General features: G+C 39.8%; 1 protein-coding gene across 3 annotated transcripts in view; it reads left to right on the forward strand.

The window, feature by feature from the left end:
- The first annotated feature begins 486 nt into the window (after nt 1–486).
- The window catches only part of sp2 (sp2 transcription factor), a 26138-nt gene continuing 2814 nt past the window's right edge, over nt 487–23810 (forward strand). Inside the window, exons 1-9 of one of the 3 annotated variants that reach the window (XM_028819885.2) lie at nt 487–596; nt 3614–3691; nt 6005–6074; nt 6611–6687; nt 7883–8632; nt 11660–11872; nt 18149–18449; nt 18902–19079; nt 23049–23242. In XM_028819885.2, the coding sequence (XP_028675718.1) occupies nt 6625–6687; nt 7883–8632; nt 11660–11872; nt 18149–18449; nt 18902–19079; nt 23049–23242 (1699 nt within the window). In that variant the 5' untranslated portion in view covers nt 487–596; nt 3614–3691; nt 6005–6074; nt 6611–6624. Of the gene's footprint in view, nt 597–782; nt 1176–3613; nt 3692–6004; nt 6075–6610; nt 6688–7882; nt 8633–11659; nt 11873–18148; nt 18450–18901; nt 19080–23048; nt 23243–23810 lie in introns of those variants that run through there. The other 2 variants (XM_051918989.1, XM_028819887.2) reach the window with 2 other exon arrangements.

Here is a 23810-nt window from a genome sequence, read left to right on the forward strand (position 1 = left end):
TAAAAACAGACAAACTCATTGGGTAATTTGCACTGCCTATCACTTCGAGTCGAACAGAGAAGGCTCAAGCTTCGTCTAATTTGACACGCCTCTCAGTGTCGTAAACAGCCCGTCAGTCATCAGTATGTTGATAATGATCATTTTAACATATCCAACAGGATGCAAGGAAGAAAAAAAAACAATTCACCCTGCCCTTTGATAGGTTGAATTTACCGTCAATAATTAATACGTCACAGTCGTCTCACTGGGAACACATTGGGTAATGCAACTGTCGATTTTCAGTTTTTGTTTGGTTATTGGCCAGATGTCTATCAATCGTCTTCACTTTCCGCCTTTACGGCCGACCCCACCCGTTGTTCACAAACAGCCCTGAATTTTCATTGGATTTCTGGCATGGCAATCGTCAACCTAACACAAATATTGGTTCACTCGCCGGGTATGTCTCATTTTCATTGGCTAATAGGTCCGTCACTTTAGCGAGACTTCGGCCATCGATTGGTTTACAGTGCTTATGCCCGGTCGCGAAGGCGGGAGGTGATTCTCGGAGGGGCCGCTCGCGGAGGTTGGTTGACGGTGAGCGAATGTCGTCATGAGCGGTGGGTAGGAATTAAACGTTTGTGTTTATATTATCTAGTACTTCATAAAAACAATTGATTTTCTGTTAGAGTGAAATGTTGCTATATTCCGTAATCGTTATTTTAAAATAATTTTCGCAAATGTTCGTTTTTATGTTACAATTGTATTAATCTTTTAAGTTTTAGTTTGTATCCTGTTTTTTACATAATGGAAATTTAATTTATTAGATGATTTAATATGTCTGGTTCTCTGCCTCGGCACGGTACTAGAAGGAGTTCCTTTGATGAAGAGGAAGCTGCAGGGGACTCGGATTAAGAGCTCCTTGGTCGTTGCGAGTGAGAGGGTTGATGGCGGCGCTGCTGCCCCCGTTTAAAGAGACAGGCTCCTCAGAAGCCCAATGTGACCGCCGTCGCCTCCACTGCCGGGGAGTGGAGGGAAAGTGTCGGGTAACTGACTGATCATGGTGGAGATACTGATAGCTGCTGTCTGTGTCCTTCTGGAGAGCCGCCCTGCCTCCTTATCGTCCCGGGCCCTTTCTTGAACTGTGTTTATCAGCCGAGAGGTCGTAACCTCTGAACCGCCCCGCTTAGGATGCTACGGTGGGTAGGCATCGTCGCGTGTGCATGCCACCTTCCGAGCTTAAGAAGGCGCATCATGCACGTACTGACCTCGGGTCTGACGGTTTAGATCCTGCATTAGTAAACCAGGATACGAAGGGTCACGACTGAGGCTCGGAGAGAGTGTGCCGTGACAGGCTTTGAACCTCTGTCGCACGCCCATAGCCATAGAGTGTTGAAGAGGTGTCGACGTCTTCCTCCGTGCACGAGGATTTTAAGTGTGCTCTTGCTACCCCTCATCACTTTTCTGATCACTACATTAGCGCACAGTAGCAGCACATATTAAGTTCAATTCTTATATTGTAGTCAATGGGTCAGCATCTGTGTACAGTATATTGAGTCACTTGTGAGGTTCTTTGCTCCTTTTCTAACACACAAGTCGGCTGACAAATAGCATCTGGTTATGCCATCTCTGCGTCGTTTCAAGTCTTAATCCAGTTTTCATGTGTAGCTTCTCGCTGGTGGAACAAGCTGCTTATATCCATTTGAAATGTCGATTCCCTCAATGTGTTGAAGAAGCGCTTGATGATGGTATTTTGCCTGCCTGATATTTTCTGTTAGGTTCTTGTAAAACAAGAATTGTAACTGCCTTGTATTTTGCTCTGAACTCTTCACTCGTGATGATTAATGTTGAACCCTTCTCTTGTAACGCTTGTTTCTAAGCAGTCCCCCAGACTGATGTTTAGTAGATTATGTTGAACTCTTTTATAAATTGCTTGGGATAAAGACATCTGCAAGGAAAATAAATGTAAATGTTCTCTTAACCTTTTGTGGAGTTGGGTTTTTGACGTGATCATCTCAGCCTCAGAATAAGGAAGGGATCCCATGCCGAATAGGTCAATAAGCAGACCTATTTTTGCATTTTACAGCTGTGGAGAGGAGTTCATAGTTGGTTCATTTCTACAGTGTAGATTAACAGTTATCCCTGAACTGCGCTTTTTGAAATGTCATGAACGCCTCTGAACCCTAATGGGTGTGGGTCATTGCCACAACAAAACAACATCATAGAAAAACTCAGTGTTATCCAGTCCCAGTTGGGTAAGTAGGCAATGAGCAACCATATAAACCCTCCATGAGTAATAATGACTCTTGGTGTCAAGGGAGATCGTGGTCGTATTGGTCATATTGGCCATAAAGTGAATATGAGATATAGATGCTCGTGAACCCTAATATGTGAGAGTTCTTGGGCGCTTCTGAGCTCTAGGTAATCAGAAGATAAGAGTCTTCATAATGAATTTCAATTAATGTGTTGTATGCTGTCTACCTTTACCTATTGTATAGGGTATTTCTTTTGTATTTCTTTATTTATATAGTGCATATTGCATGAGCTTATGTTGTTTTTAGATTGCCTTTCACATCTACCTATTATTTGTTTCTATTATGTACTGCATTCATGTCAGTCTTTTACATAGTGCCTTCCATATCTTATTACCTATGATATACAGTATAATTGTCCTTTGTATATCTGTCATTTAGTGCATTTACATGAGTGTATTTTTTATTTACCATCTTTTGCATCTACTATTTATTAATTTTTTGGCTAGCACCTTTATCCAAGACAACTAACAACATTTGCTTTTCTGATTGGTCACACAGTGTCAACAGTGGGATTTTAAACCCACAACCTCAGGGTTCTAAAGTCCAAAGCTTCAAGCCATATGCCCCACTGCCTGCCATCTATTTACCTGTCATACTGTGCCTTCCTCTTCTCTCCATTTATCCCTCCATCCCTTCCTCCCTATAGGCACTTAAAGGCAGAAACAGATGACTGCAGCTTATTTTTATGCTATGCAGTAATCTTAAAATAAATTCTCCAAATTTAGTACAGGTTGTGTTTTTTGCATTATAAGAAAACTTGCCAACTGTCTGAGCATTTAAAAGTGAAGTATGCAAAAATTTACAAAAACTGTTATGTTACACTTTTTATATATCAGTTTGAAATGGAATTGGTTAAAATGTTGGTCTTGACAAGTGTAGAAAAAAATGTCTGTCATGCTTACTAGCCTTGTTTATTCTGCAGATGCACATATAGTCGTGTTTCTGATTCATTCTCAAAAAGGCATTTTAAATTAATTAGTTGCATGTGCTTGTTAATTTTAAAATTATGATGGGCAAATTAAAAAAAAGTATATTTTAATTTTACAGTTTTTATTTCATTTTTTAACTTGTTTTCTATTTTTAAGCTCCTCATTAGCTTCAAAGTCATGCTTATATTTCATCTTCAGTCTTTAAATAAATTAGAAAATCACTATATACATGTAACTAATTATTATTTTTGTTTCATCTTCAGTATTAAGTCTTTAAATAAAACTGTTATTATTATCATTAATAATTATTATTAAATCTAAAAAATATTTAACTAAAATCTGTTGTTTAGAATAGTTTTAACTGAAGTCCTTTCTGCTTGTAATTACCATTAGGTTGAAATTCCAAGTCACTACTTTTCCATTTTTGTGGTGGAGCTTCTAATAAGTCTGGTGAGAAGAGTCTATGGCATGGTCTGTACCTGATTTCTCTGTCTTTCTTTGTCATGGCCTCTGTAAAGGAGGAGGAAGCATGCTTTTGCTGAGATGAAACATTCTGTAGTTATATGTCTGGTTGATGGCTGGTGACGCCACAGGAAGCTGCCTGTTTCTTATGTAGTTGCTGTTTTGGTTCCATTTCCTTTAATAGCTGGTTATTTTTTTGCTAGATGCATTGAGAGATCAGTAAAGAAGACAATTTCTTTTAAATATTACTTATCTTCACTGGACTGGCACCCTAACTAGGGATTTTTGCTGCCTTGCAACCCAGTGCTGCCATGATTGGCTCTGACCCTCCCAGCCACCCTTAACTGAATTAAATGGGTTTTAGAATGTAAATATTTGACACATGTATACTCAGTTTTTATTTTTTTAATTAAGCAGATACGAAGCTAAATACACTATTTTCATTTTTTTTGGAAAATTAAGAGAGTTTAAAAATTTAAAATTGCCATGCAGTTTCTAGTTTATTTATTAATAGTATGCATATTCTAATGTCCTAGTATTTAATTTGGATTTCTGTGTGCAATTCTGTGTTCATTATACTTCATTGAGGAGAATTTGTGGGCAAAGTGCTCCACTACAAACAAGTTTAAACATTTATCCCTCCATTTTTTAATCTGTTTCTCCCATTTATTTGTACATGTTAAGCCATTGGGTAATTCTGGCAGTGAAGGGAGTAAGCAGGAACTTACTCTGGATTCTTTGTATTATAGCAAGCCAGTTTTACATAATGCAAATCTTTAAAGCATTTCAGGGGAAAGAGAGCAACCAACCATGAATGGGGCGCAACTCCATGCCAAGGCTAGAAGATACACAGGACCAGTTTAGAATCACCAGTTAACTTAAGATGCATGTTTTTGAAAACTTGCACTGTATGCACAAAAGTATTGGGACACCTAACCATTACACCAACAGGCACTTTAATGACATTGCATTGAAAAACAGACTTTATTATGGAGTTGGTCTCCCTTTGCAGCTACAACAGCTTCCACTCTTCTTGGAAGGCTTTCCACAAGATTTTGCAGTGCTTCTGTGTGAATTTATGCCCATCCATTCTGTAGAGCATTTATGAGGTCAGGCACTGATGTTGGATGAGAAGGCCTGGCTTGAAATCTCTGTTCCAGTTCATTCCAAAGGTGTTTTATGGGGTTGATGTCAGAGCTCTGTGCAGGCCAATCAAGTTCTTCCCCACCGAATTCCATGTCTTTATGGACCTTTCTTTGTGGACTAGGGTACAATCGTGCTGGAATAGAAAGGGGCCTTCCCCAAACTGTTTCCAGAAAGTTGGAAATATTGCATTGTCCAAAATGTCTTGGTATGCTGAAGCATTAAGATTGCCCTTAACTGGAAGTAAGGGACTGAGCCGAAACCCTGAAAAACAACCTCACACCATTATCCCTCCTCCACCAAACTTCACAGCTGGCATAATGCAGTCAGGCAGGTAATATTCTCCTGGCATCTGCCAAACCCAGACTCGCCCATCTGACTGCCAAACAGAGAAGCATGATTCGTCACTCCATAGAACACGTTTCCACTGCTGCACAATCTGGTGACACTGTCCTTTACACCACTCCATCCGACACTTGGCATTGGACTTGGTGATGTGACGCTTGCATGCAGCTGTTCGGCCTTGGAAACCCATTCCATGAAGCTCCCACCATACAGTGGAAGTCTGGAACTCTTAAGCTATGGAATCAGCAGAGCGTTGGCAACTTTTACGTGTCATGCAGCTTAGCAGTCGTCGACGCCGCTCTGTGACTTTATGTGGTCTTCTGCATCTTGGCTAAATTACTGTTGTTCCTAAATGCTTCCACTTTCCAATAATACCAGTTACAGTTGACTGTGGAATATCCAGCAGGGATGAACTTTCACGAACTGTCTTATTACAAAGGTGGGATCCTGAGTCACTGAGCTCTTCAGAACGACCCGTTTTGTTTCACAAATGTTTGCAAATGGAGACAGCATGGCTAGGTGCTGATTTTATACACCTATGGCAATGAGTCTGATTGACACACCTGAATTCAATAATTAAGAGGTGTGTCCCAATACTTTTGTCCATTTAGTGCATCTCCACATGCATGGCAGCTGAATGAGGGATTTGATCCCAGGATGCTGGATTTGTTAGGCAGCACAGCCAACCCCCAGACATTTACAATCTGTGAAATTTTATAGGCTGGTGTTGCTATTTGTGCACATTGCATTATACAGTTGATAATTTGATTGACTGCGGAATGTACAATATGCATTTTAGAACATCAAAGTAATTATGTTCTCTTGTTCTCCCAGAATTAATAACAACACATTTCCAGTTGAAAATGAGCATGCTGACCCTTCCTGTGATAAAGTAAAATACAATGTGAGTAGTTACCTGGTCTTTCTGAAAATATATTTAATTACAGCTTTTAGTAGTGTCAATTAAAAATGTATTTTAGGATTTATTCTGTATCCTTTGAAAAACAGACCATTAGCAGTTTGTTAATAACAATAAAATCAGCCATCACTAAGTCATTCAGATCTGTCAGGCAAAATTATATGCAAATAAACGAATCTGCCAATTATTCAACACTTTAAAATTTCTCCTTGCGAGAGAGCAGAGATGATGTGCTGTGTGATTCTCTCCTTGACACACTTAATATCTCAATCCAAAGGAAGACTGACATTATGACTGCCAAGACTGCTTCTTTAGGTAACAAAGTCCTGAAAATCAAATGTTAATACAGGATGGTCAATTTCAAATTTGGATTTAATTTGATGTGATTGTAGACATAATTTCCAGCTTAATTTATGCCAGTATCCATCAATTCTGAAGTTGGCAGCAAGTCAGCATAAAATGCACTAAAATGTATCTGTGTGCAAATGAATTGGTGTTTTTATTTCCTCTTTTGATTACAGACCAAGACGACAGCATGGCTGCTACTGCTGCTGTCAGTCCCAGCGAGTACCTGCAGCCCTCTGCATCCACAGCACAGGTAACTAAGCTTGTCTTCTCTATAATTTATTCCTAACATTCACTGAAGTTTGAAAATGCTTTTCCTACATTCATTGAAAAACAGCAAAAATGTAAGAGAGTAATAAAAATAACAAAGGTCATTCAAAATTATTTCAGAAGTAAATTGTGCTTGGGTTCATTTTAGTCAGTCAGTCCGTGTCCAACCCTCTATATCCCAACACAGGGTCACGGGGGTCTGCTGGAGCTAATCCCAGCCAACACAGGGCACAAGGCAGGAACAAATCCCAGGCAGGGCGCCAGTCCACTGCAGGACACACACCCACACCCACTAGGGACAATTTAGGATTGCCAGTGCACCTAACCTGCAGGTCTTTGGACTGTGGGAGGAAACCCACGCAGACACAGAAAGAACATGCAAACTCCACACAGGGAGAACCCGGGAAGCGAACCCAGGTCTCATTACTGCGAGGCTGCAGCGCTACCACTGCGCCACCGTGCCGCCCTGGGTTCATTTTAAACACCTAAATTTAATGCTCTCAGTATTTTTGCTTGGTTATTTGCTTGTGAAGTGCATCACATATTTATTGGATAATAGGTCATTATTGTTAACGTGTAAAGAATACAGTGAAGTTCTTGCTAAGTAACAGGCAGAAAGCTGCCAGTCTGTGGTACTGTGATTAGTGAATATACCCGGGGCTGTTCAATTTGAAGCCCTCCTACAGATACAAGTACAAAGCAGTTGCACTAATGTCACTGTATTGCACTGAAACATTTAAAGGTAAGGCCCATAACTCTGTATCATATCACGCACTCTCACGTGCTACCACATCATACATTATGCAGTGCAAAAGCAAATTCTCTCAGTTATGATGGCAGTAATGCCAGTCTTGGCTTTATAACAGACAAAAGATATTAATCCAAATCTTTCTGGCCGTTTTGATTGTGGACTGTACTTTTTTTTACTTTAATTACGCAAAAGCATAATATTTTGGTTTTTAAAATCAGTAGAGAGTTCTTCCAGGTGATATCATGTTTTTTTTTTGTCTAACATTAAATTACCATTCAGGAAAACTGTGAGGTAGGACCCATAAGATTTAAATGTGTATATGCTGGCAAGAATTGATATGGCTTGAAAATATATAGTTTAGTAATCATTTAATGCAAATACTCTAAAGCTTCTCGTCCATATTTATTCCTTTTTTTTTTTTGGCCAGGATTCCCAGCCATCTCCCTTGGCCTTGCTTGCAGCAACTTGTAGTAAAATTGGGCCCCCAGCAGCACAGGCCCCCATAAGCAGCACACCTGCACAACCAACCACAAGGAGACTTCTCCCTATTAAACCAGCACCAATTGCACCAGCGCCTCCCAAAAACTACAGTTTTATTCCCGCAAAAGGAAGTGTCATCCAGATCCCTGCTGCCCTGGGCTCGCCACAGACTGCTGCTCCACTTCTGTTTACCATTCAGAACCCTGCTGTCCTTAATAAAACAAACCGCTCAAATGCCAACATCCAGTACCAGGTGGTTCCACAGCTCCAAACCACTGGTGGCCAGACGATACAGGTTGCCAGTTTGCCTCAGAGTGGACCCAGCCAGATTCAGATCATTCCTGCTACCAATCAAGCCATTATTACTACACAGCCTGCTGCCACCCCAACAACAGTGGCAGCCACACCACAAAAGACACTGGCCATCAAGCCTTCACAGAAGGGACAAAATACGGCCAATATCGTAAAACTACCAGGGGGTTTAACATTACCTCTAAACAACCTCATAGGTGCTGGGGATAGTGGAACAACACAGATAATCACAGAAGCCACTCCAGTTTCACCAACAAAAACCTCAAGGAGATCACGAAAAAAACTGGCACTAGCTGCCACGCAGCAGTCTCCTCCTGCAGCAATGGCGGTAACGGAGCAGGTGGAAACCCTGTTGATCGAGACCACAGCAGACAACATCATTCAGGTAGTGCTTCTTTTGCTTTCTTATTTTAGAGCATGAAACTTAAAAGCTGTGTTATGGAAATGTGTAGGAAATGCAAATCTGCATTATTCAGACGTTTCGTTTCTAAGATACCTGTTTGCCGGTAACAGGGAATATGTAAATTTCAGGGAGTTTTATTTGTGTTGTGATCTGAAGCTCTGGTTATGTGCGCTACAGTCAGTAATATGCAGAATCAATCTATTACCAACAGACATTTAAAATAGAAACGTCAACATGTTAAGTGAAAATTTCAGTTTATAATTGCGAGTTTGCAAATGCAGTCTTACAATCTAAATTTAATGCACAGTAGTGGAATTTTGAAATCACAGCACATTTCTAAGTTAAAATCACTAATTTTGCTGCATGCAGGATTGCATTACATATCGGATACTGGTATATTCCTCTTGCTTTGTGGTGATTTTTCTCATCCAGAGTGATATTTTAGTATATGATAAAACAATGACAATAACATGAAGACAAGGGATGGCGACAAATATGCGTTTTGTACAGTAATCTGATTTAAATATTACAAGACTGAAATGTTCTGGAAAAGGTCTCTTTGAAATGAAGTGGTTTAAAAATGTGTTTTTGTTTGGACCATTGGCCCTTAATTTTTGTTTTCTTTCAAAGCTTCTAAATAATGAAATGTCAGTAACCTCATTTAACTGTGCAATGTTAGGACCAACCAGTTTATTAAAACATGTATGTTAATATTCTATGGTTCTCAAAGCACTGGTCAGCAGACTTTGACCCACATGCAGCTGAACCTTTTAGGCAAATTTTCCAGCGCTGACACGATGAAAATAAGGATGGAAGACGATGCCATATATTTAAAAGAAAGGAAGAAAGAAAATTCTGTAGTGGTCCGGTAGCTTGCACCTGAGTGTTCACCTTCTTGAATTGCAATTTCTGTAGTATTTTGTGATGGTAGCAACTAGTGATGGCTGGATGGCCCTCATAGCTTTGTCAGGCGCACAGAATCCAGAAGGAACTGATTGATGTGCAGTGCTTGTTTACCAAAAGTGAACCAAAAGGTGCATTTCATGTTCAGCCAATGGAAAAGTAGCTTTAGGGAAAGGGTCGGTGGCCTGATGTCGAGTGCCCACTTTGATGTCACCCTTCATCTTAACTCCTGAATTAATAAGGGTTCAGACATGCATAGGTGTGTTCACAAACTCTATATGTGCATATGTGTCACTGTGTTTCATTTTGTATAAAAAGAAAAAAATATATAAGGCATGCATGTTTAAGTTTAAAGATAAGATGTACACGCCCTTGGGAGCCATAATGCTAGTCTGTATTTAAAGCTGTACTTTGTGTACTTCTAAAATTCTCTTTGGGTATAAACAGTTGTGAAAAAGTACTGTATGTCCCATAAAATGTTTTTTCTTTTTTTTTTACATATGTGGACATATAAAGCTTTAATCATTTATGCAGCAACCATAGATAAAGATGATGTAATATAACACACATCATGCCACATTTGTATTTTGCAGTCCATTATATAATTTAACTGCATGTGGAAAAAGTAAGTAAACCCATGCATTTATCGGGACCATAAATTCTTCAGATTAGAATCGGGTGAGAATGATTAGAGCAGATCCTGTCTAAACCCAGACAGGATCTGCTTATTTAAACCTTGGAAATTAAGTTTGCTTTGCCCTTTGTTGTTGAAGTGTGTGTTATCATAATGCTGTGATCGAAAGAGCTCTCTGAGGCCTTCAGAACAAAGGTTATAGATGCTTAGGAAGAGATTTTAAAAGCCCTCTGAGCAACCAGAAATCAACACTTCCACTGTCCAGAAGATCATCCACAAGTGGAAAAGATTTCAAACAATTGTCCAGGCTCGGCCACCCCGTTAAGTTCAGCCCAAGAGCAGAACGCAAGATGCTGAAAGAAGTCTCCTGGAATTCCAGAATTTGATCATGGGACCTAAGGGTAGCTGTTGCCACTGTTGATGCTAAAGTCCATGAGTCAGTCATTAAGGGTGCACAAATTAGATCTACATTGGAAGTGTATAAGCAGGAAGAACATCAGGGAAAGATTGAACTTTACCAATGAACACCCAGGTAAAGACCATGACTTCTGGAACAACGTGCTCAGGACAGACAAGGCAAAGACAGCTTTTGACCAAAAGAACCTGATGCCAACTATAAAGCGAGGTGGTAGAGATGTTCTGTTTTGGGGCTGCTTTGCTGCATCAGGGCCTGGGCAGGTCACCATCATAGAATCCACTATAAATTCTGTATTTTACCAGAGGGTGCTTAAGGATAATGTGAGACCATCTGTCAGACGATTGAAGCTCAGCCAAAAGTGAACCTTGCAACATGACAATGACCCTAAACATACTTGTAAACCTATGGCTGAAAAGGAAGAAATGCCGGGTTCTGGAGTGGCCAAATCAAAGCCCGGATCTGTATCCCATCAAGATGCTGTGGAGGGATTTAAAACGTCACACAACTTTTAAAGAAATTCTGCATGGAGGAATGCGAGAAGCTTTCTCCCTGTCAATGTCAAAGACTGGTAGATAATTATAAGAAATGCTGACGTATGGGTACTTTTTACCGTAGACAGAAATGGCAAAAAAATCAAATTTTCAGTTTTTTTTGTTACCTTTATCTAAGGTTAATATTTAAATGTGTTTAAAAAAAAATCATGGGGTGTACTTACTTTTTCACATGAATGTATTTGCAGTTTTGTTCTTGCGCAGGTTAAGATTTTTGCAAATTTAGTGTTCAGAATCATAATCTCTCTCAGGATAAGCTGTTTCCTTGTGAACGGAATATATGTTTTTTTTTGTTGTTTTTTGCTGAAACTGTATTCTTTCTTGCTTTTCTTTTACTTTAACTTCTTTGTTTATAAAAAACGTTGGACATGTTTTAGCAATGTTACTCCTTCTTTAATTGCTTTCTTCACAAACATACTGCAGCTGCTTTTTGTGTAGTTTTTATTTTTTCAAATTTGAGATGCTGCTAAACCATTTATTTTTCTCTCCACTCCTGCATACAGGCGGGGAACAACCTTTTGATTGTGCAGAGTCCTGGTTCAGGTCAGCCAGCTGTGGTCCAGCAGGTACAGCTGGTACCGCCAAAGCAGGAGCCTCAAGTGGTACAAATTCCACAGCAGGCCATTAAAGTTGTGCAGGCTGCTTCAGCAACGCTCCCCACAGTCCCTCAGAAGCCATCTCAGAATGTGCAGGTGCAGACATCCGAGTCTACACAGGTAGGCTGCAGTTAATAGTTGAACTTTTTTGTATTTTAAAGGTTTTGACCGTACAGATACATATTTGTCTACTTGGCACTTTTTTTTTTACTTATATACGAAAAAAAATTTGATTTCAATATTTTGATTAATCTTGACATTATACACCTCCCTGAGTCAGAAAATACCATTTTTGGAATTCTGTCTGTCTGTGTGTCTGTGTGTGTGTGTGTGTGTGTGTGTGTCTGTTTTGTTATCTATCTATCTATCTATCTATCTATCTATCTATCTATCTATCTATCTGTGTGTAAACACGATAACTTGAGTACGCTTAAACTTAGGTCAACCAAATTTTTCATACAAGTATTAGGTACAAAACATACATTTCTTTCTACTTTTCAGCTATTTCCGCTAACTGGAAGTGGTACTTTTTTATTCATGCAGCTACAGAGTCCGATTTATTCAAGTTTACTTTTAGAATAATTGTTCAATATATTATTAATTTGATTTGTTGTTGATATTTCTTTGTGCATGATATAAAAATATAATCACTGTCTTGTGGTTTACTCTTCAAATATCCATCCCCATATCTGACTTTATGAGAAAGTCAAGGGAAGAGCACTCACGATTTTTTTGGTTTCTGTTTTCTACTCCTATATCTACATCATTTGTTTCCTATACTTACAAAAATAATTGTCATAAGCAGGTTGGAGAATGTTATAAACAATCTTTATTATTTATGATATAAATAAATACATTGGGTTTAAATAGCCAAAATAGTGGCTGCAACCCAAATTGACGACAGAGATAGCATCTGTATGGACTTTGTCTGTGGATCAGAGATTTTTTTTTTTCTGACGGTCAGAAAACATGAAAAAATCTTGATTGGTTAAATTTAATTTGGAACTTTGTGACAGAATGTGAGTTCACAATTATGCATGCCCTGCAATGGACAGATTTTTCATACAGTCAAGTGCTTCTTTTGTACCATAAAAAAAGAAAAGGGCTTGCAAATGAAGCAATGGATGGATCATTAAGTAACTTATGCCACTTCGAACTAGTGCTACATCCGTCATAAAATTTTCATTTTGGTATTGTTTCCAGCTTTTGGACCTCAGTACCGGTACTGAAGCAAATAATGAAGAACCCCCATCCCTTAGTCTTACTCCGTGCTCACCAGTACACACCATCAATCATGCATCTCTCTGCCTTACAACTTCACTTTTGAACATTCCATCACTTGCTTGGTGGGGATTTCTCCCCTGTGGAGTCTTCACATTACCAGAAACTTTGGGGTATATAGACAAGGATATGACTCAATTCATAAGTTATTATTCGGGTAAACAGTAAAATCAAAAAAAGACCTAGAATTGTACACACAATGTATGAAGGGTACATTTAAATTTCAGTCTTTCAGTGACGAAATGGGCTTCCATGGCATTGCCTCACACTTCTGTGAAGTCTGTTTTTTTTTTTTGAGTGACAACCTGGACTTGCAGTTGCCTTTTTTTGTTCCTCCATGGGGCATTTCACATCACAGAGGTCTGGTTGTGCCTACTGTTGCTCCATCCTGCCAATTACTCCAGGTGAAGGTACAAAAGGAAGAAATGTTAATCAGACGAAGGGTTGGGTTACTAGCTGGTAGCTCTTGAAAAAAAAAAAAATAACATTTGTGAGTACAAAACTGGTACCAAGCCAAAACAAAGTACCATTTGAGAAAGCTCTGTGTTCTTCAGCTGATGATTCTAGAATGAACCACAACTACACTTGGCTTTTAAGTTTATATATCACCACCCAAGAACAGGCATCACTTTTTGGCAGAAGCAGAAGTGTGTCACATATCCTCCAGCCAATGAGCCTTGGACAGTGGGCAGAAAAGAGGGAGCAGTAATTAGTGACGGTGCCCCCTGTCTGCTCGGGTTAGTATGATTTACCTTCTGTAAGCCCTGATAATGTCCCTTATACACACGTATTTAACACAATATTGTGATTTTTTTTTTTAATGTAAAAAAAAAAAAAAAAAACATTTTTAAGTTATTGCCATAAATTGGGTGCTAAACTTACAGTTCGGTCCATAAATATTTGGACAGAGACAACTTTTTTCTAATTTTGGTTCTGTACATTACCACAATGAATTTTAAATGAAACAACTCAGATGCAGTTGAAGTGCAGACTTTCAGCTTTAATTCAGTGGGGTGAACAAAACGATTGCATAAAAATGTGAGGCAACTAAAGCATTTTTTTAATACAATCCCTTCATTTCAGGGACTCAAAAGTAATTGGACAATTGACTCAAAGGCTATTTCATAGGCAGGTGTGGGCAAGTCCGTCGTTATGTCATATCAATTAAGCAGATAAAAGGCCTGGAGTTGATTTGAGGTGTGGTGCTTGCATGTGGAAGATTTTGCTGTGGACGGACAACATGCGGTCAAAGGAGCTCTCCATGCAGGTGAAAGAAACCATCCTGAAGCTGCAAAAACAGAAAAAAACCCATCCGAGAAATTGGTACAATATTACGAGTGGCAAAATCTATAGTTTGGTACATCCTGAGAAGGAAAGCAAGCACTGGTGAACTCAGCAATACAAAAAGACCTGGACGTCCACGGAAGACAACAGTGGTGGATGATCTCAGAATCATTTCCATGGTGAAGACAAACCCCTTCACAACAGCCAACCAAGTGAACAACACTCTCCAGCAGGGGGTAGGCGTATCGATATCCAAGTCTACCATAAAGAAAAGACTGCATGAAAGTAAATACAGAGGGTGCACTGCAAGGTGCAAGCCGTTCATAAGCCTCAAGAATAGAAAGGCTAGATTGGAGTTTGCTAAAGAACATCTAAAAAAGCCAGCACAGTTCTGGAAAAACATTCTTTGGACAGATGAAACCAAGATCAACCTCTACCAGAATGATGGCAAGAAAAAAGTATGGAGAAGGCGTGGAAGAGCTCATTATCCAAAGCATACCACATCATCTGTAAAACACGGTGGAGGCAGTGTGACGGCTTGGGCGTGCATGGCTGCCAGTGGCACTGGGACACTAGTGTTTATTGATGATGTGACACAGGACAGAAGTAGCCAAATGAATTCTGAGGTGTTCAGAGACATACTGTCTGCTCAAATCCAGCTAAATGCAGTCAAATTGATTGGGCGGCATTTCATGATACAGATGGACAATGACCCAAAACATACAGCCAAAGCAACCCAGGAGTTTATTAAAGCAAAGAAGAGGAAAATTCTTGAATGGCCAAGTCAGTCACCTGATCTTAACCCAATTGAGCAGGCATTTCACTTGTTGAAGACTAAATTTCAGACAGAAAGGCCCACAAACAAACAGCAACTGAAAGGCACTGCAGTAAAGGCCTGGCAGAGCATTAAAAAGGAGGAAACCCAGCATCTGGTGATGTCCAGGAGTTCAAGACTTCAGGCTGTCATTGCCAGCAAAGGGTTTTCAACCAAGTATTAGAAATTTCCACTTATTTAAATTGTCCAATTACTTTTGAGCCCCTGAAATGAAGGGATTATGTTAAAAAATGCTTTAGTTGCCTCACATTTTTATGTAATCGTTTTGTTCACCCCACTGAATTAAAGCTGAAAGTCTGCACTTCAACTGCATCTGAGTTGTTTCATTTAAAATTCATTGTGGTAATGTACAGAACCAAAATTAGAAAAAGTTGTCTCTGTCCAAATATTTATGGACCTAACTGTAATAGAGGCTACTACAACATGTTACTGTCCCTCGTCTAACACATGAATCCATTTACTTGTAACCTTTTGACCTAGAAATATCGTCGTCCATTGGTTTGCTTGCTAGAGTGTTCCAAGCAGACATTTCTTTATTGATGTTTTTCAAGCTATACTTGTAGTACTGTTTAATGGCATTTCCTACATTAAATGCACATATACATCCTCAAACCAGCTTCTTGTGATCCTGAAATTAATTAAGTAGGAGTCTATCCCAGAAGCATTGGTTATAAGGCAGAAACCAACACAGGACAGGATAGCAAGGTGCTTCCATTTACACAGGGACAAATTGGAATTACTGAATAACCTAATGTAAGATGAAAATCAGAGTACTGGGGAAAGCCCATGCAGATACAGGGAGACTGTGCAAATTACTGATAGATGGCAGATGAATTCAGGATTCTGGATCCATGAGACCACAGTAGTAAACAAACCACTGCTTATTATTACTTACTGCCCTTATGTTTTATTAATGAGGCGTGACCATGTCCTATTCAAGCAGATCCTCTATTTTAGTGGAATAGTAACTAGATGAAAAATAAAAATATGGCACTAAGTGCAAAAAGATGACACTCATACAGAACTGGGTTATAGTCTCATATTCATACATGGAATGTTAGAGAGATTTAGAGTATTTTCAAAACCATCCATCCATCCATCCATTCTCTTCCGCTTATCCGAGGTCGGGTCGCAGGGGCAGCAGCTTGAGCAGAGATGCCCAGACTTCCCTCTCCCCGGACACTTCTAGCTCTTCCGGGGGAATCCCAAGGTGTTCCCAGGCCAGCCGGGAGACATAGTCCCTTCAGCGTGTCCTGGGTCTTCCCCTGGGCCTCCTCCCGGTTAGACGTGCCTGGAACACCTCACCAGGGAGGCGTCCAGGAGGCATCCTGATCAGATGCCCGAGCCACCTCATCTGACTCGTCTCGATGCGGAGGAGCAGCGGCTCTACTCTGAGCCCCTCCCGGATGACTGAGCTTCTCACCCTATACATATTTTCAAAACCATGAAAAGAATATTAAAAATCAACACAGGCTCAGAACTGAGCTCGGGTTCCAAGACACTCTAAAGCAGTTTTACTAAGCATAGTGTCACCATGACATCCAGTGCTTAGGGGAAATGCCTAAATAATATACTGTATATTTTGCACAAATTACAAATTTGGAAAATGTAGCTTTTAAAGTCTTCACACGCATATGTCAATTATACCCACTAGTTATTGGTATAATTGACAAGACCACAAGGTATCACCCCATATTGAGCCAACTTTCTTGAGGACTTTTCATAAAAAGTGCTTTACAAGGCAAAACACGTTGTTTAATCTTCTGTTAATCTCCTTTGGCACTTTGCTGTCCATACCAACATTCTCTGTTTATGTTGCCTATCATGGAGTCCACGCAAGCTTCTTATACTTTGTCTTTCAGCTAACACTAGACCCATTCAGGTTGTTTCGAAGCCGTCTACTATTAATTGAAATATAAAAGGTTTTCATTTGTCTGCAGATTACCTTCAACACACTCTGTACATTTCTGTTTATAGTAAAACCAAATACTCCTCCCTGTGTGGAGAGCGCTTTGAGTAGTGAGAAAAGCGCTATGTAAATGTAAAGAATTACTATTATTATTATTACCAGGGGGCTCCGCCCCCTGCTCGCTTCGCTTGCCCACCCCCGGGTTTGGTTTACTGGATATACAGTGGGAGTTGTTACATATGCATTATTTTAACGTTTACTTTAAAACTTTTGTAAAAACAATACTTGTCCTTTATTTCCGGCCCAGGACGCGGTTAAATCTCTTTCTCGCAGGATGTATAACGCTTCTCGCTTTGTGTAGGGTGGGTTGGGGGGGGTCTGGGGGGAGGTGGGTAGGCTGAACGCACAGTCGGATCATCTGCTGGCTTCCTGCATGTTCTGCTTGTCGTTGTTTTAAGAGCTGGGAACACATGATGTCTGACTACCAAAAGCATTCTAACAACTGCTTGGTTAGATGTTCATAAACTTGTTTTAAATTCTGACTCACTGCCTTGTCTCGCATGACGTTACAGTGTCTCTCGCGGGACATCAAATTGCAATCTCTTGGCACCAAGTCTCACGTTTAAGGTCCCCGCGAGATGCTCCATGGCCAATCTCTTTCATCTCGCGGGTCTTTTAAGTGTCTTCCGAGAAGACCACGCCTCATCTCCCTGGTCTCCCTTCCACCAAGATTTTTTTTTTATAATAGAGAGATTATTATTATTATTACCAGGTATCTTAAGAACATGTAAGTACCAAACATCAGAAATTTAGCAATATTTCAGGTCTGGTTTCTGGGATAAACTCTTAATACTGACTGATGTAGATTGATGAGACCATAATGGAGGTTGTTCCGAATTAAATCAAAAGTGTTAGACTGTTTGAAGCTGATTTGTGTCACAAAACAGAAGAACAAATTACAGGTCAGGATTTAAGCATCACCAGGAACATTGGTAAAACTAAGTTAAACAAGATCAACTTATATTAATAATAGATTTCATACTGTAGTTTATTACTTAGACTTTTTTTTAATTCTACCCCCCAACAGGTCCTCATCAAGACAGCATCTGGTGAGTGGCAAGCTGTTCAAGTACAGGAAGCCATGATGTCCCCAACCTCATCTCCAACCAGTTCTGGTGGATGTGGCACAGCAATGAGTTTGTCCTCGGGGAGCAGCAAGAAGGGAATGTCCGGAGTACGGAAAGAGAGGACCTTCCCAAAAATTGCTCCTGCAGGAGGATTAATCGCACTCAATGCAGCACAGCTCACCACAGCACAGGCTCTCCATACTATAAATATAAATGGAGTTCAGGTGCAGGGTGTGCCTGTCACCATTACAAGTGCAGGAGGTAAGCATGTACCTGTGTCCTCTGTGCTGACAGAATGAGTTCTGTGTGTCGAAGGATTTGAGAACTTGAAAGGTGTCGCTCAATATGATGTTTTTCACCAGTTTTATTAGCCATTTGAGTTCTACAAAATAACTTGGTGATGTTCCTTTCATTTTCTTATTGTTTATTTGCTTTGTAGTATTTATTTATTCCCTTTGGCCACCTTCTCCTACAGAAAAAATGTTTTTTTGCTTTTTCCATTCATGCATCCCTTTTCTAACCTGCTTATCTAGTTCACAGCCACAAGGAGCCAGTAACCGAAATTTGTTGTTTCTTGATAGTCAGATTCTCTGTATATATCGCCATCTTCATATTGCAGGGCGTTAGTATGTGAAATATTTTTAGATTTTAGATTTTAAGCTGCTAACCTATTTCTAAAGTCTCTTTCAATTATGTCTTGGACTCGTAACCAGGACAACAGCACTTGACTGTGCAGACCGTATCTGGCAACAACTTGACAATCAGCAGCCTGAGTCCACCACACAGCAACCAGCTGCAAGTAGAGCATGCACTAGCTCTAGAGATCCAGCCAGGGGAAAAAAAACGACGCATGGCCTGTACTTGTCCCAATTGCAAGGACTCGGAGAAAAGGTGAGTGTTTACCATTTGAGGGTTCTATTTTTAATTCTAGTTCTTTTGTTCTTTTTCTTCAGTATCTTTTTCCCACCTTTAGCTTGAGGCTGAGCTTCATTAAAGTCCGTTTCACATCCATCTTCAATTTTCTTTGTGCTGAATCAGGAGATGATTAGTTAGTTTGTTTCATTCTCCAGTTAATTCAGTCGTGTTTCACATAGCAATCTTTCAAATGAACCAGAAATAGTAATAAACACCCCATCTTCTTTCATTGGTCAGAAACTGTTTTGCCCCTGAGAATAATCATTGTGCAGAGTTGACGAGAGCTGCGTTTGGGCACCACCAAATCTGCAATAATTATTTGTTTTGTTTACCAAGCAAATCTCTGTGAATAGAATGCCTATGATCTGAAAACTAGAAAAATCCATGAATATGATGCACTACTCTGCATGCTATAGATGGAATACGTTTCAATTAGGCAACTCTGCAAAAGATAGCTAGCTCTGCCGATGGAGTACATTGCTGTTTCTCAATTTAATTTAAACAGCAGATGTAACAGTTGAATTTCATTTCGCATGACATTGTTGCACATTTACTCCCCAGTAGTCCATTATATGAATACTAACTGTGTAAGCCCGTGCTGTAAAAAACACAAGGTCCTAGAAACTATTGAAACCGTCCGAAAAAAAAATTGTAATGTAGAGATGTCAGGTAATTGAAAGGAACTACTCTAGGCCTCTCTCCTAGGAGGTTTCCTTTTGCCGTTGTGCTGTCATCGTTTCTGCATTAGCGGCTAAGTGACTGTCTTTCTTCGGAGGTTTTGTTTTGCCAACATGCTTGCCTCGCTTGTGCAATAGTTAAAGGGATACCGTTTTGTCGATGTGCTCGCCACGCTTCTGTAATTGCGGCTATAAGCGAGTGACTATCTCTTTTCAGATGTTTCGTTTTGCCAACGTGCTGGCCTCGCTTGTGTATCCTCAGAGGTGGAGACCTTACCCCGACTCCACCTCTCACTTCCGGGCTGGACAGACACACACACTTCCATGTGCAGATGTGTATATGTATAAGATAAACTTTCAGGTCTACTTTCCTTAGGCCTATAAATATGTGCTCTTAATAATCTTCAGCTCTAAATATTTAACTTTTACAACATACTATAGTATTGAAGTTAATGTGCCTCCAGTGTCCGAATTGTGCTCAAAGAGCAAGCAAATTAAGAGAACATCCCACCTGCATGCATCACTCTTGCAGTATAAGACTGGGGTTTGATTTTTGGTTACGCAGGGCATTCATTTCATGCTATCTCTGTGTCTGGTTTGATCGACCTGATCACAAGTGAATTTACACTGGTGATATTATGATTGATTGCCAATCTAAATCGACTGATCTTCACTCCAAATAATCAATAAAGTGGCTGATCTCAAAAAAGACTTTTTCCATATCTGCTCTTGAAAGCTTTATGGTAATTTAGTCATAGGGCTCCTTTGCTCAGGGTATTACAGTACTGAAGAAGTAGTTTTACAACCGCAACTTCCTGTAAATAGAAAGTAGCGAGGCAGACTTTAGAAGACAGAGAAGACAAGAATATTGGCTTTTGCATAAAAAAAAAAAATGTGGAGTAATAAACTGTTCTGTGGTTGGAGAGGAGTGTTAAACGTATGTGTTGTCAAGATGAACTTGGCACGGCGGGGTTGTGTAAAAAAGACATGAAAACGGAAGCTGCTTTAATGACTTCACAATTTTTCCTTTTGTCCTTTTTGAACTGGACAGTCCTTTTCCTAGTGTGGATGGTGAATAAGCTTGTGTTTTGTGCAGCAGCTCACATTTTTACTTAGAAAAAGAAATATTTGCCCTTGTTGCTTAGTAAATAATAGTCTTGATAGCTGAAGATCCATCCATCCATCCATTTTCCAACCCGCTGAATCCGAACACAGGGTCACGGGGGTCCGCTGGAGCCAATCCCAGCCAACACAGGGCACAAGGCAGGGAACCAATCCTGGGCAGGGTGCCAACCCACCGCAGTAGCTGAAGATCCAAATTTGTCTATTGTACGTGTATACTTTATAAGCATCTTGTGAACAGTTTATGAGAATTGTGGAATGTAACTATGACAAGATTTTTTTTTTGCTTTATGGCCTATGTCATATTTTGCATAATTATTTTGTTAGTTAAATAAAGCATTGATTTTAACTGGATTTTATTAATTTTTATATTTTTATGGTCACTGAACAATAAGCTTACATAATTTCATTTTATTATTAGAAAATTAACAGGTAACGCCTGTGTTTTGCAGTTTAATTGTAAAAATACCAGGTTTAGCAGTTTAATTTAAAACATAAAGCTTATACTGCTCTGGTTATGCATGAGTTAGTGTAATTGTTTTGTTTTACAGTATAAAGAAAAAAAATCTGAGTCGCCCCTTTCTAGTAACAGGAAATCAGTGATCGGTATTGACCCTAAAAAAAATTGGATCATCCCTAATTCACACCTTTTGTTATTTTCAACGAGGTAATCTTCCATCCAATCATGAGGGAGATAAAGAGACTGTGAGCCTGAATTGAGTGCTACACTGATTTGATTAAGTGTTTTATGCAAACTTGTATGTGTGTATATTTATTTGTCTACTGAGATTACCTAATTACTAGTGGGTAGCGTGACCATTGCAGCTCATAAAAATATTTTCCATAATGCATAGTGTTTCCTGTAGTTGGATCAGCCCCATGTTAGATCACATTCATATTTTATGTGAACCAATCTAGAAGTACCATTTCTAAAGGGCTCAGTCTAGCTGTTTTGGTCCACACCAGAGTGCAGTGGGCATGTTCACATCTACCTAAAAGAATCAAAATATGGGGGAAGTCAATTCTGAATTAGTAGCTGCTTCTCCAAACGAACTAGGTGTGAAAACACATTAAAGTTCGGCTTTGCTTATCATTGGTAACCAGTCAGTCATTTTCTAACCCGCTTAGCCCTGGACAGGGTTATAGGGGTGCTGGAGCCTATCCCAGCTGGCATAGGGTGCAAGGTAGGGACAAAACCTGGACAAGGCACAATTCCATCGCAGGGCGAGCACACACACACACACACCAGGGCCAATTTAGAATTTCCAATTCCCTTAACCTGCATGTCTTTGGACTGTTGGAGGAAACAAGAGGAGCCCCCCACAGACACGGGGACAACATGCAAACTCCATGCAGAGAGGACCGGGGATGCAAACCCAGGTCTCTTTACTGCGAGGCAGCAGTACTACTACTGCGCCACCATGCCACCCCATTAGTTACCAGTCCTTAGGAATTCTGATCTGCATTTGTTCTGTCAGTAAAAGTAAAGAAAAAAATGAAACTGAATTGTTAAAGATTACGCCCTCCGTTGTGCTGTTTATATTCTAATACAGCATGACAAACAGTATAGAAGACATTGTGTAACAGCAATTCACTTATATGACATTCAGCAGACCTGATGGTGGTGGATGGTAGCTGGAAAATCTGTTTTTACTTATTCTTGATGTTTGCCCCTGAAAGTTTAAAAGTGGCTTATGGTCCTTAATTTATTTTATGGATCCAAGAATTCCCAACCTTTATGCAGCAAATGCTTCCTTTTCTTGAAATAAGTAAATTAGATTGCAGAATGGTGTTTATAGTAAAGAGATCTATTCAGATTCAGTGTGCATTTGGCCATCAGTTAAACAAAATTTGGTTATTGCCCTTTAAAAAAAATCAGCTGTCCATACTCCACTGTTCAGAACCCCTTTTAATGGTGTATATAATGTGGGTAACTAGCAAGGTTTGTAGATAGAAGCAGTTAAATGGATTTTGTTTTTTTTTTCATATGTAAGGATGTGATGTTCAGATGTTGAATTAATCTCAGCTTTACCAGCCTAATACAAAATAAACTTGAACTTGGTTATTAGAAAGGCTACTGTTGTCCTTTAATGCTTAACACATACACAGGTGTCATGATTGTGGTTTTGCTTTGGATCTGATGCAGGCCAGGAGATGTGGGCAAAAAGAAGCATATATGCCACATACCAGGCTGTGAGAAGACCTTCAGAAAAACTTCCCTGCTCCGGGCACACGTACGACTGCACACAGGAGAGCGGCCCTTTGTTTGCAACTGGGTGTTCTGTGGGAAACGCTTTACAAGGAGTGACGAGCTGCAAAGACATGCCAGGACACACACAGGTTAGTTTTTTTACATTCCATACTCCACGATAGGATTCTTCATAAAACAACGCACCCTGGCTCTTCACCTAAACTTAGTACAAGAGAGTCCCATCATCACTGTAATAGCCTACTACAGTTGAATTTTACAATCAAATAAACCAAGGACATGTTTCAATTATTAATAAACAATGACATTCATTTTGAATTCTAAATACTAAATCAGTATTGGCTCCTCTTGGTGTCTGTTGAAGACCATGTTTTTTGTGCTTGTTAATAGACTTTTGTAGCAGGGTGAATGATAAAGCAGAGCAAAAGCCAAGTGCTTGGGGTGCCAACCAGGCAAAACCCTGTTTAATTCCAGCAACAAAAATAAATAACTAACAAAAAACACACGTTCATAGGTGCTGTTGGCTAGGGACAATTCCTTTGAATCTGTGCTTTCTTCTGATGTTCTCTCCTACTGTCTCTCTCTCTCTCTCTCTAGCATTCACTATTCTGGTCAGGTCCAAAATGAGACGCCACTTTCTGGGTGCATCTCCCTTTTATAGCTTCCTTGACTTTGTTACCCTCAAGGGGTGCTTTTTCA

This window comes from Erpetoichthys calabaricus, chromosome 14 (genome assembly GCF_900747795.2).
Source record: "Erpetoichthys calabaricus chromosome 14, fErpCal1.3, whole genome shotgun sequence".
NCBI lineage: Eukaryota > Metazoa > Chordata > Cladistia > Polypteriformes > Polypteridae > Erpetoichthys > Erpetoichthys calabaricus.